At 49.0% G+C, this 14,873-nt stretch overlaps 1 protein-coding gene across 1 annotated transcript in view; it reads right to left on the bottom strand.

Moving 5' to 3' along the window:
- The window catches only part of HOMER2 (homer scaffold protein 2), a 92,346-nt gene extending 78,284 nt beyond the window's left edge, over window positions 1–14,062 (bottom strand). Inside the window, exon 1 of the mRNA XM_068991117.1 lies at window positions 13,962–14,062. Coding sequence (XP_068847218.1) covers window positions 13,962–13,966 — 5 coding nt within the window. The 5' untranslated portion in view covers window positions 13,967–14,062. The remainder of the gene's footprint in view (window positions 1–13,961) is intronic.
- Between the last annotated feature and the right edge of the window lie 811 nt (window positions 14,063–14,873).

Below are 14,873 nucleotides of genomic sequence, written 5' to 3' on the forward strand. Positions count from 1 at the left end.
TATAACACTTTGTCATAATCAACTTTATGTGATAAACCACATAGAGAGGCACAGGCCAAGCATTCAGGTACACTGACGGCAGGTAGGTCAGACGAGGTTAGAACAGACTTGAAACAGCAAAAACACCAAACTAATGAGGATGAAGTCATGGATTGCTGCTCCTCAGCTGAACGCCCTGCAAGTAGCTTATGCCAACTGTCCAATACATGTGCAGATTTGAAGGCTGCCACTGGAACAACAGAGGATGTGTTTCAACATGGTCATATAGCACATGTCCTAAACCCCTTCCAACTCCAGTGGGTTCCTGGGCCTCTAAGAACAGACCTACTGTCTAGATATTCTTGTCTGCATACAACTCAGTGCTATCGTGCCCAACCCTCCCTTCCTCATACTTAGAGAACTAGACTCATCAAAAGAAACAAGGGGACTTCCCTGGTGGTTCAGTGGTTAAGAATCTGCTTTCCAATGCAGGGGATGTAGGTTTGACGTCTGGTTGGGAAACCAGGATCCCACATGCCGCAGGGCAACTGAGACTGAGTGCCACAACTAGAGAAGCCCAAACACCGCAAGGAAGACCCAGCAGAGCAAAACACGAGAGAAAGGAGGGAAAGAGACGAGGTCTTGCTATGCTGGTTTCTCTGACTGTCTCAACTTCGGGCCACTGCAAGACTCAGAGCGGCACCAAGGAGAGGGCTATGCAGAAGTGCCCAGCCCTCCTTCCATGGGACACATGTCACGTCAGCTGATGGGGGCAAGGGCACAAGATGAGCCATCCCCACAGAAAAGCCTGTGCCCTCAGGTGTTGGGCTGACCCTCTGGGTCACCACATTAATGTTCATTCCCTCCAAGAGATTATCTGCTCCCACGGAGCAAGGAAATCTACTGCTCACAGAGGTTAATAAACTTACAGATCTCATTACTCAAAGAGGTCGTGCTGGCAAAAATTTTAATGCATTTTTAAGGAAAGGTCTGGAAGATTATTAACAACAGAACAATGGCTGGCTATTCAGAGAAGCGAGGGCAGAGAGGTGACTGATGGAGATGAAGCAGGCTTTCCCCTCTTCCATACAGCATCCCCCAGGGCTGCGGAAGGTAAAGCACTTGGAGTCCAACTGGGCTGGCCATCTCTGACTGCCCAGCCCCTGGGTCTGGGGTTGCTTGCCTCTGTTCCTGCCCCCAGGTCACCTCGCATGCTGGCAACTAGCACATTTACCAACACATTCCTCAGTCTCCAATGGGCACTGCAAGGCTGCTCACAAATCTGTATTTGCCTACAGTCAGCTGTATCAAACCATTTCTTCTCTTCCTAATCTACCCCCTCATTCTCAGATCAATTCCTTAGCTCACACAGAGAAGGAAATCCAGGCGACCCAGCTTCCTCATTCCCCTTTCCACCTCAGCCTCAAAATGCCGCCATACCTGCACCTTGCCTGGTCTCTAAGGGTGATCCTCCCAGCATAAAGCTCTTGTTCTAGTTCCTCCCTGCCATCCACTTCCCTGTGCCAACCACACTGCCTGTCATCTTTCTCTAATATCTTCCATCTCCACTCCTGTTCCCCCTCAGCCTCCCAACATGCTCAACTGATGAAATGAAAATCAGCCTTCCTACTACCCTGACTCATCCTCAACCTTAGCCTGACTTCTTTATTCCCCTGCCGTACACTCACTCCTTAAACCACTGCAGATGGGTTTGTGCCGTCACACCTGGCTGAAGCTGCTCTTAAAATCCATCAGTGCCCTAACTCTCCCACCCCCACAGCGGGATTTAACAGCATGCACCTTGGGTCCCCACCCAGCTTCCCGAGGCCTTCACCCATGTTGAGTACACCTCCCTTTCAGCCTCCTCTCTCCTGGCTTTCGCAAAACTGCTCTCCCCCAGCCTGCCTCCAGTATCATCACCTCTAAGTCTCACCCACTGGCTTCTTTTCCTTCTCTTCAACTAGTGCCCTTTCCCAGAGTTCCATCTTCATCTTTTTAAAGTATTTTTTAAAAAAATATTTTATTATTCTTATTGTTATTTTATTTATTTTTATTTTTTGGCTGTGCTGCGCAGCATGTGGGATCTTAGTTCCCCACACCCCGTGCACTGGAAGTGCAGAGTCTTAACCACTGGATGGCCAGGGAAGACACCCGTCTTCATCTTCTTGATCCACTCTCTCCTTGGGTGATCAAGTCCATCTCAGAGGTGATGGCTCTCAAATCTGTACCTCTGATTCTACCCTAATTGCTGAGTGTTAGAGCTGAATTTCTATTGATACAGGCCACTGCACATGACCCACTACAAGTGGAAATTCACCATATTCACCCAGACTAAACTCTCATCAACTCTCTCCCCTAAAACGCATCTCCTCTTGTGTTCTTAATCTCAGTCAATGGCACCACCATCCACTCAAACAGTCTAGAAATACCTGAATTGCTGGCAGCTCCGCCTCTCCCTTTCTCCTGGTACAACAATCAAGAGCTGTGGGTCCACCTCCCATGTGACTCTCGGGGTGCCTTTGGCCTCTAGAAAATGCATCTCAAGAACATGAATTCTGCTCTCAAATAGGCGTGAGCTTGGTTTCCTGGTTGTGAGCATGAACAGATTACTGAATCTCTCAAGCCCAGTTTCTCCAACTATGAAAGTGCGGGTTGTTGTGAGAATTAAATGAGATATTGTATAGACACATTCTGCATACTAACTCAAACCCACTAAGTTTTCATTAAGTAATAGTTTAGTTTGTGTCCTGATTTAGCAACTCTATAGGAAAGACATTCAAGCTTTCACTCTCTCATCTCTGGAAAGGTGCCTTACATATATTTTTCTGCTTTATTGATTATATATACTCCTAGAAGCTGCCACAATCCAGCACAGAACAGGGCATGGTTTACATATATAAATCTGGGCCATACATGCTCTGTGCTCTCAACACTTCTTGCCTGGACTGTGGCTAGTTTCTATGAGGTCTCTTTCCTCCAATCTCTCAACTTTCTGCGCTACCTTTCATTATCATCTCTGGAATAATTTTCCTAACACAAGTAATGTTCTTCTCTTCAAAACTGAGTGTTCCCTCATTACCTATAGACTGAAGTCAAAATTCCATAGGACATAGCATGTTTCTGCCTCCTAACCCAAGTTAGCTCATCCTCTCTGAGCCCACTGCTTGCTACTGCCTGGGACTCAGGCCTCATTCTTAGGTACCAAGACGAACTGCTCCTCCCACCTCCAGCCTCACCCATGGCTGGCTCCCCCTGCCACCTATGGGATAAAGTCTCAAACATGTAGCACAAAGGCCTTTCCTTCATGTCTGTACGCTCCTGACCCCTTCTCCACACTCACCATGCACTTCACATTCTTTCTCACCTCCCTGCCCACTACTAACAGCTAACGCACATCACAGTGTGTGCTTCGTTTAATCCTCACAACCACACTATGATGCTGGTACTATCATCAGTCCCATTTCACATATAAGGAAACTGAAGCTCACAAAGGTCAGTATCTTGCTCCAAGCCATATAGCCAGCGAACAGCCAGCCAGGCCTGAGTCCGAGGTCTCTGTTCTTGACCTGAACACTCTACCGCCTCCTCTCCATCTCAACGCTTCCCTTTGCTCTGCAGTTCTGTCTGCCTCGGAAACTCCTCCTTATCCTTCAAGACTCAGTTCCAAAGTCACCTTTTTTAAGAAGCCTTCTGCAACTTCTCAAAGAGTTAGGAATTTTATCCTTAGTGACATTTCAATAAAAGGCTATTTCATTGTCCTAATTAGCTACCCACCATCCATCTCCCTTGGGAGGGCAGGAACCCTGTCCCAACAGCCTCTGTCATCCTGTCGCCTGGCCCAGAGAAGGTGCTCAAAAGCTAAGGGATGGCCAAGAAAGTTACAGGAGGGACTTCCCTGGTGGTTCACTGGTTTAGACTCTGTGCTTTCAATGCAGGGGACACAAGTTCAACCCCTGGCTGGGGAACTAGGGTCCCACATGCTCTGTGGTTTAGCCAAAAATTTTGAAAATAAATAACTTTTAAAAAGAAAGTTACCAGAGCTGATGAACAGATGAAGAGTGATCAGAGAGGAGTTCAGATCCATATAAGCGGGTGGGAATCAGAGATATGAGACCCTGAAGCCAATTACTGTCTGGTCCACATGGGCCATGGCCCCGTATTGATACCTCCCATGTTAGTTCACTAGGTAACGTCTGCTTGACGTCTACCTCCCCTACCAGACTGAGAGCATCATGCGGCCATCACTGTGACTGTTCACAGCACATAAGGCAGATGGCCCTGATTTGTGGAATGAATAAGTGAATGAGTATACAATGAAGGGTTCCCTAACCAGCAGCACAAATCACTAGTCTGATGCCCCCCACAATGGGGAGATAGTGATTTTTGGTTTCTGTTTTTGGTCCACTCTTGCACCTCCCCATGAAAGCAACTGGCCGGTAGACTAGTTTTCTTGTGAAGATAGGTGGGTCAGCTTCCTTACCTTTCTTGTCCACTAGCTAGTAACATTTCTCCACCCACACGAACTGAGAGGCTTAGTGATATGAGTGGAAGCCTCAGAAGACAAACTGCATATCCTCTGGGTCACATGATGACAAAGAACCAACTCTGACAATACTCAGGACTGGGAGAGAGCAGCTGAGGACTTGAGGAGGGCCCAGGAATGGACCATGTCCCACCATGTATCCCCGAAAGGCACATCGGGAGCCACTTGTAGACCTTCCACCCAAGGCAGAAATGACCATGATGATCTTAGAGAACTTGGGCACCACTGATGAAATATTTATGTCAGTGAAGTATACGTGTGTGCTCAGTCATATCCAACTCTTTGCGACCCCATGGACAGTAGCCCACCAGGCTTCTCTGTCTGTGGGATTTCCCAGGCAAGAACACTGGAGTGGGTTGCCATTTCCTTCTCCAGGGGATCTTCTTGACCCAGGGATGGAACCCTCATCTCTTGTATCTCCTGCACTGGCAGATGAATTCTTTACTATTAGTGCCACCTGGGAAGCCATTTATGTGTCAAAACAGTGTTCTAAACGTTATGCACACATTTTACTAGTCAGTTGTTTCAGTCCTTTGATAGATGCAGATGGTGAAGCTAAAGAGATAAAATGACTTGTCCAAGTTCACACAGCCAGCCAGGAGGGCTGGGATCTGAACTCAGCATCCTCTCCAGTCTCCAGACAGGTGGACTTCCATGACAACAGACTCATCTTGCTGAGACAGCCAGTTCTAGTTTCAGTCTGTCTGGAGGGGTTAGAGAGTTCGTCCTCAGACCAACTGAGCTGAAATCAGCCATGTCTACCAGGAGCTCCTTATCCTGCCCTTCAGAGCCTCCCAGAACAGGAGGACCTGTTCCTCATCCCCAAGAGGACCTTCTCCATCACCCCTCTCCCACAGGACAACAGACACCAAAGCAACCCTCCCATTCTCCATTTATCTGAACAACTCCAATTAAAAGATTTCCCAATTAAAAATCCCAAAAGGGCTCCAATGCCAGGGCAGCAGGGACTGCAATATGCCTCACTAATTGGATCCCTGTGGACAAACTCTACCCTGTAACCCACAGAAAAGACATCCCCCAATGCACAAGGGGAGGAAGGAGGACAAAGGCTGGTTGGATGGTCCCACTCATCACCCAAGAGCTGGACCAAGACCTCCCAGAACAAGGCAACCAAAAAGGACTGGTCAGAGTCCTGCCGGCAGCTGGAATGCAGCCTCTACTTGGCTGGGAGATACCTGGGTATTTAGCACTGTTTACGAGGTCTGTTAGGCATCCCAGGTGGCTCTGTGATGAAGAATCCGCCTGCTAGTACAGGAGACTCGGTTGGAGCCTTGGGTCGGGAAGATCCCCTGGAGGAGGGTGTTGCAACCCACTCCAGTATTCTTGCCTGGAGAATCCCATGGACAGAGGAGCCTGGTGGGCTACAGTCCATGTGGTTGCAAAACAGTCAGATACGACTTAGCCACTGAACAGCAACAACTACCGGGGTCTCTTAATGCACAGCTCTTAAGCTAACTGCTTCGGCTGGTGGCAATGCTTTATCCTAAGCTTTTCTGCACAGGGTGGAGGATGCCATGGTCCCCAGTTCCTTAGAAGAATAAGATGACTATCAACCAGGCTTGTGAATAAAAAAAAAAAAAAAAAAATCTCCAGTCGTTGACAAATGTCTAAATGTGTTCCCCACTTGCATATTTTTATTCTAACAAGCTAATTTGAAATATAATTTAAATAAATTCTACCAGAATGATACCATATGACTAACAGTCCCCGGTGGCAGAACTACTGGAGGGAGGCTTCATCGTACATTCAGCAGAGGTTCCCAACCTGACACTCTTCCCACACAACGCACACCCCGCTAGGAAGCCAGCTCTGGTTGCCAACACGCACCTCCAAGCCTATAAATATGACTGGGGGTGGGGGCAGGCCATGCGCGCAATACCTAGAAGTGCAGGCAGAGAACACGCAGGGCTTGGGGACCCAAGGATCCAAACCCATGCAAATCAGCAGCTCTTGGCCCCAACTCCTCTTGAGGCTCCTTCGTGCTTAATTTATTTTCATTTTAGAAAAAAAAAAAGTCTAACTCTCAAGGTCAGGACCCAGCACACCTGAGAGTTCTAATATTCTGAAGAATGTTTTTTCTCTGCTGTAACTCTGTTTGGGGGTGCTGTTCACTTTTGACAAAAGTGCAAGGAATTTTTCTTTTCAAAGGGAATAGGAGCTCCCATCCCCACTCCATATACCAAAAGAAGTCTTTTCCCAAAGGTTTTAGGTGCTAATGCTGGCATAGGTAATCTGTCCCGGGATTTATCCAGATTTTTTTTTTTAATTGCCTGACAACTGAAGCAGGAACTGCACCGACCTCCCTGACTGTGCATTCTTGTCAATCCCCTCAACAAGGGAAGTCTCTCTGCAGGAGGGGCCTGATGCCCAGCAGACACAGGGCTTTGCAGAGAAGACGTCTAAGGGGTGGGCATGGGTGCTTTTGGCTTGTAAGCAGCCTTCTCTTCTAGGTCTTACAGCAGAATTACTCTGCCCTAATATTTCCAAACAAGCAGAGACAGTTTGAGCAGCTGGGTCCTCGTCCACCAGCCACCCTTAGCAACCACGATGGATCCTGGGTGTTCCTACCAGGATTCACTAAGGAGCGGTGACTCATCCGAAATTACACTGTCTCCGCAAATTACCTAATGTTAATTGTGATCTTGGTCTCCTCTACCATTTCTTTCCTTCAGTAATTCATTTAAAAGATTATCAAAATGTGGCTTTTATATTTTAATTTATACCCTGCCTTGCTCTAGAAAAGGATTTCAGCAGGTTTGCAGAGATGTATAAAATTCAGCAAAATGATAAATCAGAAGTAGGTTTGGAGTTGAATGATGGTATATATTTATAGTAACTGGCAGGGAAAGATGTCCATTCAAGGTATTTTAAGTTGAAAAACTTAGGTTACAAAAGAGATGTGTGACATGATTCCATTTTGATAAAAATATCCAATTTTTTGATATTGCTTGCTCTACATAAATGTCTATCTAGACACTGAGACATGTATACATGGAAAAGAGTCTGTGAAGATGGACATCTGATTGCTGATGGAGGTTATCCTTGCAATGTGGGATGACAAGTAATTTTCACTTTCTTCTTTACACTGTTATTTTTTTAGTATGAACATGTAATACTTTTATAATTAGAAAAAAGCAAAGCTATTTCCTGTTTTGTTTTTTTTTTTTACTTAGTGAAAGAGTGAAGGCAAAACAAGGACAGGGTCAAAAAACTGAGCGAAGAATAGGCGTAAAGGATGAGATCTCATCAATGTGATAAGGTCACCACACTTCTGTCTCCTAAGTTCCCCAGAAGCCACTGCAGAAAGGAAACCTAATAATTTACACAAACCACTGAGCCCATCAGACAAAAAACAAAGCCCCTTTCTGTTCTAGGTCCCCCTTCAGGGAACTGTGTACAAGCAGCAAACATGCCCTCAAGTCCATCCTAAAACCAAGTCAGGAGTTTCAGGACTGTTTCCAATAAGCATGACAGCATTTTCCCAAAGTGAAAGTCAACCCAAAATGAGTCATTCATTCATTCGGCACATATCTACTTGTTATCTACCCGATGCCAAGCACTGTGTATTTTTCCAGCTCTGACATGAAGGGTGACACTAAGGACTGTCTAAACAATGAGGATGATCCTACATGTTAAGGGTCTCCCTAAGTATTTCTGCCTAGTGTACTGGGGAATCTTTCTTATGTTCCCCTGATAGTTCCTCTGACACCCTATGGATTACAGCATTTTGTTTAAACTCACACATATAGTTGGCACTTGTGTATGTGGCTTATGTTTTCCTTCTAAAATATAAACTCCACAAGGGCAGCAACTAACTGGTAGGTTTGCTCATCCTGGATCCTCAACAGATTCTTCAATTGCCTTACAGACGACAACCTTGAGACCTCAGGAAGCCAAGTTTAAAAAACCCACAACAAGGCATTCCTGGTGGTCCAGTGGTTAAGAATCTGCCTTGCCTACCAAAGCTGATGACACAGGTTTGATCCCTGGTCTGGGAAGATCCCAAATGCCGTGAGGCAGCTAAGCCTGTGCGCCCCAGCTACTGAAGCCTGTGCACCATGGAGCCCGTGCTTCACAATCAGAGAAGCCACTACAATGCAAAGCCCATGCCCAGCAGTTAGAGAGTAGCCCCTGCTAGTCACAGCTAGAGAAAGCCCTAGAGCAGCGACACAGTTACCAGCCAAAGATAAAATTAAAACAAAAACAAAAAAACCCACAACCGAGGAATTCCCTGGTGGTCCAGTGGTTAGGATTCTGCACTTGCACTGCCATGGGCTGGGGTTCAATCCCTGGTCGGGGAAGTGAGATCCTGCAAGCCATGGTGTGTGGCCAAAAGACACACACACATACACAAAAGAAACCCATAACAGAACCAAGAGAAGACAAGTTTCCCCAATATATTCGAGAGCCTGTTATTTATTTTAGTCAACACGAAACCCCCCCTCTGCAAAAGTCTCTAACTTTCAAGAACTACGAAATTAGGTGTGATTCAGGAGGAGTGGAAAATTAAAGGAGAAGGAATGATCATCAGAAGAAAGCAAACCAGTATAGATTACCAAGCGAAGGCCCCCGGTGTTAGATAACCAAGTGCAATGTAATCTTGGCTGAACAAAACAAATGAGTGTAAACTGAAGCCAAACAGAAATACAGTAGATATTGTTTGTAAACACTGACAAAATCATCCCAAAGTCACAACAGCACACAAGCTGGCTTTTCTCTTAGCCTTCTGCAGGCGGGTAGAAAGACAATTTACAACCCCAATGCTCGGGTGACAGCCGACAGCCTGAAAATTAACCCAAGTCACAATAAAAGCTAAACAGTGTGCTTCAGCATTAAAAGAAAACTGTCTCCAAATGTGATTTCCTTCTCTCTTGGCCCTTGCAACTCTCAATTAAGCATGCTATATAAAAGGTAATCCAGAAATTATCACGACTTCTAGGCTGGTGTCCAGGCAAGGCTGCCCACCACTTCAAGCATTGACTCAATCAAAAAATTTATTGGAAGCCTATTAGGTGCAAGACATGGTGCCAGGTGTTGGGATTGACTGGTGAAGAACTTAATACTTTATCCTCTCGGGATGCTATTGGGGAAGGCAGATGATAAACAAGCACAAAGAACCCAAACAACAGCAGGTGTGGTGAACAATGGTGGGAACAAAGTGTGGCCACCTCAGCAGGTGACAGGGGTGGTTAGAAAAGACCCTGAGCAGGTGATCTCGATGTCCAAATGCCAAGGATGAGAAGGAGGAAGGTTTTTGCAGAACCAGGGCAAAAGCATTCCAGGTGGAGGGAAGAACGAATTCAAAGCCCTCCCAGGCAGGGCAAGAAAAGAAAGGAGGCCAGGGTCAGCAGAAGGCAGGGAGGGAGGCCAGAGGGGCTGGGAGGAGATGGCACAGGACAACCTCTTGTCGGCTGGCGGGGGCTTAAGGCAAGGAGGGGTGCGACCTGATTGAAAAGTGGCGTGACTCATCACCTGGGCTCCCATGTGCAGAGTGGACCGGAGACACCCCAGAGTGGATGCTGGGGGTGCCTGTGAGGAAGTCAGTCCAGGATGGAGGCAAATGGCCAGGGGTAGGGTAGGAGCTGTGATTCTAGGGAGAGGTGAATGCACCCCCACATAATATCCCAGGAGCAGAACCCCGGGGACCCACTGACAGCCTGTATATCAGGGGTGAGAAAGAGAAGAATCTAGGATGACTCTTACAAGTGGGTGAACGGTGGGGTCAAGGACTCGGGATGGAAGAGACAGAGGGAAGGAGAGGTTTGGGGAGCTCTGTGCATAAACAACAGCAGGAAGCCCTGGGAAAGGGCTGTGTTAGAAATACAGTGGAATGGACTGCACTTCCCTGGTGGTCCAGTGGTTAAGACTCCGAGCTCCCAGTGCAGGGGGCCTGGGTTCAATCCCTAGTCAGGAAACTAGATCCCTGATCTAGTGCTGCAACTAAAAATCCTACGTGCTGCAACAACGATGGAGGATCACAAGGGCTGTAACTAAGACCTGGCACAGCCAAATAAATAAAATTAACTTTTTAAAAAAGAAAGAAATATAAATATGGGAGTTGCCAGCATATATTGAAAGCCATGGAGGGATGGGATAACATCACCAAGGAAGAGAGGGTGGACAGCAAAAAGGAACCAGGACCAGTCCCTAAGCAACCCCATCACTCTGAGGTCAGACAGAGGAGCAACCAGCAGGGAGACTGACGAGGAGTCATCGGGAAGGGAAGCAGCAGCCCAGGAGAGTTGGAGGGGAGGCGGGGGAGTGGCCACAGGGGAGGAACACTGCTGAGGAGGGTAGGAAGACAAGGACAGAGGTCTGACAACATGCAGGCCATCAGTGACCCGGCAGTTCTGGTGACGAGGTGGGGACAGAAGCCAGACTACAGGCTATGAAGGGCTAACAAATGGCAGGCAGAGGAGATGAATGGAGACAGTGGTTTCGGGCTTCTCTTTTGAGAGGTTCTCAGGTAAAGGGGAGCAAAGAAGTGGAACAGAAGAAGGACAGGGATGTATCGGGTTGGCCAAGAATTTCGTCCAGGTTTTTCCATGAGATGGTATAGAAAAACCCAAATGAACTTTTTGGCCAACCCAATGAAATGAGAGATGCTAAAGCTGTGCTGTCTACCATGGAGGCTCCACTAGCCACGCGTGGCTATTCAAACTTAAAAAATTTAGCTCTCAGTCACCCTAGCCACATTTCAAGTGCCCCACAGCCGCAGGTAGCTGGTGACCACCGTACTGGACCACAGATAAGAATGTTTCCATCAGTGTGGAAAGTTCCACGGGACAGCATTGAACCAAAGCATGTTTGTACACTGATGGGAAAGACCCTAGAGACAGACGGAGGGGAGAAAACAAGAAATGTTCCCTAACAAGGTGAAAGGGGATGTGATGTCTGGTCCTCCAGGAGGGTCAAGCCTCTGGCAGGACAACAGGTAGGAAGGAAAACATGGGGGTGCCCACACACGGGACTGTAGGCATGGGGGGCGGTGGTGAGGCTCTTCCTTGGACTATGGCTGTCTTTTGTCAATGAAAAGGGAGGCAAGATGTGTGTCGGGGGAGAAGAGGGAGACCTGAGGAAGAAAGAAAGTAGGAAACAACTTCCTGGGGGAGTGAAAACACAAATTTACTGGAGAAATGGATACACAATGCACAATACTTCTCAGAAGAGAAGCGGGAAATAGCAGTGAACTTCTGAATGAGGAAAAGCATCTTAAGTGGGGGAGAGAGAAACTCAGGTTTGACTTTTTTTCCTCCTTTTAAATTTTGGTCGTGTCTACACAGTAGAGCTGTGACAAAGCTGTAGGATCACAGCAAGCTTTTCTACTGGCTGCCCTTTCTTAGTTCATCCCCCTCCATCCTACTCAACTCTCGGAAAGGATGACATTGGTTCTATTTTCGGTGAAAATGGCTCCCTCCTCTGTGTGAATAGCTTACCCAGCCCTTAGCTCCATCTCAATTTACAGCCATGGTTTGTATGTTCACATAAATTATAGAAGAGGTGGATATATTAAAAATGGCAGAAGTAGGTAGGAGTTACCAACCAACCCTTACCTACGAGAAGTGAGTAACAGACATTTATCAGATGATGTTAAAATTACATGAAAGACATATCCAGTATTTAAACAAAATCCCCAAGCTACTCCTCCCAGCTTCTCTACAAACAAAAATTATTTTCTGACATTTTCTTTAAGCTTTTATGAGTAAACATTTTCATTTCCACAGAACCATTTGATCTCAACCACAGAGCTTCAATATTTATCTTTGATCCTGCCAGTGTGTTGGGTTGGTTTAGTGTTGGCTGGGAGTGGGGGTGGGGGCAGAGGGTGTACAGAGAGAGTTAAAATTACCAGGTTCCTTTTATCTTCCATCTTGAGACCTACATTTGCCAACTCCTTTCTATACATTTTTTTTTAAAGTATGAAATATGAGAACCTCAAAGGTTCCCACTGCACAAAGAGCAGCCGTTTCATAGCCAACCAAGAGGTCACTGGAAATGTTACAGGAAAACAGCATCCCGGCCAGGGTGCCTCTGGTAAAAACCACTCACAGCTTCCTCCGTGTGAAATCTGGATCAGCACCAGTGTCTTCAGCAAATCTCCAGGCTCCTCTCTGTCCCCTCTGACCTGCTCACGTCGATCTGGAGTTCTCACACTTCCCTTCTCAAAATTCATTTCAGCCTCCCTCTGGTTCCTCCAAACACTTTACAGATCCCAGAGGTAAAAATTCACTGGGTAAAATGACTCCACAAACTGGTAAGGACTAAGGCACAATGAAGCCACCGTGGAAGCCTGGTCAGATCACCAGGAGGACCCTTCCCCTTTCTACTGCTCACCAATCCTGCCCAGGAAAGCAAGCTCTCTAGACCTAGCACCCCGCAGAAGTCTTTAGGTCTTGAGGAATGAGTGAAGGGCGCTCAGCTCAGCAGCAGGGGACATAGAGATTCAGGAACTCCCTTTCAGGTACCCACCACCAACCCACCCCAAGCCCACTGTCAGGCTGCGCTGGCGGCTCTGCCCGTGCGCTCAGGGGTCATTCTACAAACACTCATCAGCTGCCTGCTCAACCTGGGAGAAGTCACCCAACCACTTCAGGCCTCTGCTGCCTTATCTGTAAAATGGGAATAATAACCACTCCCAGAACCTGTACAGCACATCATCAATATGTGCTTACATCGGGTGAGCAGATGCACGGAGTTAATTGTGTTATTAGCGCAGCGGCTCCCTGACTCACAGCGCCTACTGCTCAGAGAGACGCCAAAGAGAAATCAATCCTGCTTTTTAAATTACTTTATATACTCGGATGCATTAGTCACTTCGACAGAGTGCTTCAACTTCTCTCCCGAGCATCTACTCAGTTGTTTCAAAGATTGAAGCCTTACCTACACATCCTCCGTCATCTCAAAGCATAAAGTCCACTATTCCTATGCGGGGGGTTATTGTTATCTGGTGTGTTCCCTTTCCAGGAAAACTTCGAATTCTATTTTGTACGTAATAAATCCCAACTGTGGAGACAGACAAACTGCTTCTTAGACTCCCAAACACAGGCCCTGGAGTTGATCGCGCCTGGAGCGAAGGGACCGCGGCGGAATGGCCGAAGCAGGGAGGCCGGCCAGTGTGCTTGTCCCCGCCCGGTGCCCCCGCGCCCGGGCTGCCTTAGAGGGCGAAGGCCACGCGCGCTGCGCGGAAAGTCCGCGCCCAGGCCGGGGTGCCCCTGCCCGGTGTCCGGGCTCCGGGGCGGAGAGCGCGCGGTCGGGCGGCCCCAGGCTCTCCGGAGCCGGCTGCGCCCTGGCTCCAGTCTCCCAGTGCTGGGCGTACAGGCCGGTTCGCTCAGGGGGGCTTCGAGCCTAGGGACGCGAGCCAGGGCACCGCAGCCCCTCGGGGTGCCGCGCGCTCTGCGCGCGGCGCGGGCTCACTCACCCCATCTCCGGCGCTGCTCCGGCTGCCGCTCCGACGGGGCCTCTCGCGTTCGCTCTCCGCCGGCTCTGCAGCCGCTCCCCGCGCAGCACATGCGGCGGCCCCTGCGCGCCCGGCTCAGCCCCGGCGCCGCTCCATTCCGCGGGTCTGAGCGGCTGCCACTACCGCCGCCGCCGCCGCCGCCGCCACCAGGCGCGGGCGGGCGGGAGGGCGGGGGCTGGGCCGCCGGGGGCTGGGCGGTCGCGCTCGGGCGGCGCCCGCCCCGCCCCGCTCCCCCCGCCCGGCTCCTTACGTAACCTTGTGGCCCCCGGGACTAGGCGCCCAGCCAAGGGGTGGGGGCCACGGTGGGGTGTACGGTGTCCCCGGGCGCCGCCCCGCGGTCGCCACCCGCCTCCCGGGCTCCCCCTCCTTTCCCTTGGAGACACGGCACTGGCAGTCCCCCGCCCCGTGCCCACCGCGGGGCTTGGCGCAGTGCCAGAGCAAGCATTCAGCCTGTGGGACTGAGGGGACTTGGGCGACCCTTCGTTTGCAGTTGCAGGAACGAGGCCCCAGGAGAGGAAGTGACTTGCCCAAGGACATACATTCAGCTTTGAGCCCAAAGTCTTCAGAATCTGCGATGGGCACGGCCGTGTGCCCCCCCTGAAGCTCCCTTTCACCTTGCGGGTCCATTCCAGGGGTTTGGCTCAGGGCACCCTCACCATGAAATTCCGGATCCTACACCCCCCGCAGGTGTTCTGGGCTCTTCTGTGAGCAAAGATGGGTTGGGGTCTCCCGATTAGAGCATAATCGCTTTTCAGGAGGTTTAATCAACTTGGCTTAGAGCAAAGGAAATTGAGATGGTAAGGGTGGAGCTTCAAGAAGAGCGATCGCTGAGTCCTCTGTCTACGTGTCAGGTCCCAAACTCCTACTAAAGGC

Source organism: Capricornis sumatraensis, chromosome 19 (genome assembly GCF_032405125.1).
Source record: "Capricornis sumatraensis isolate serow.1 chromosome 19, serow.2, whole genome shotgun sequence".
Lineage (NCBI taxonomy): Eukaryota > Metazoa > Chordata > Mammalia > Artiodactyla > Bovidae > Capricornis > Capricornis sumatraensis.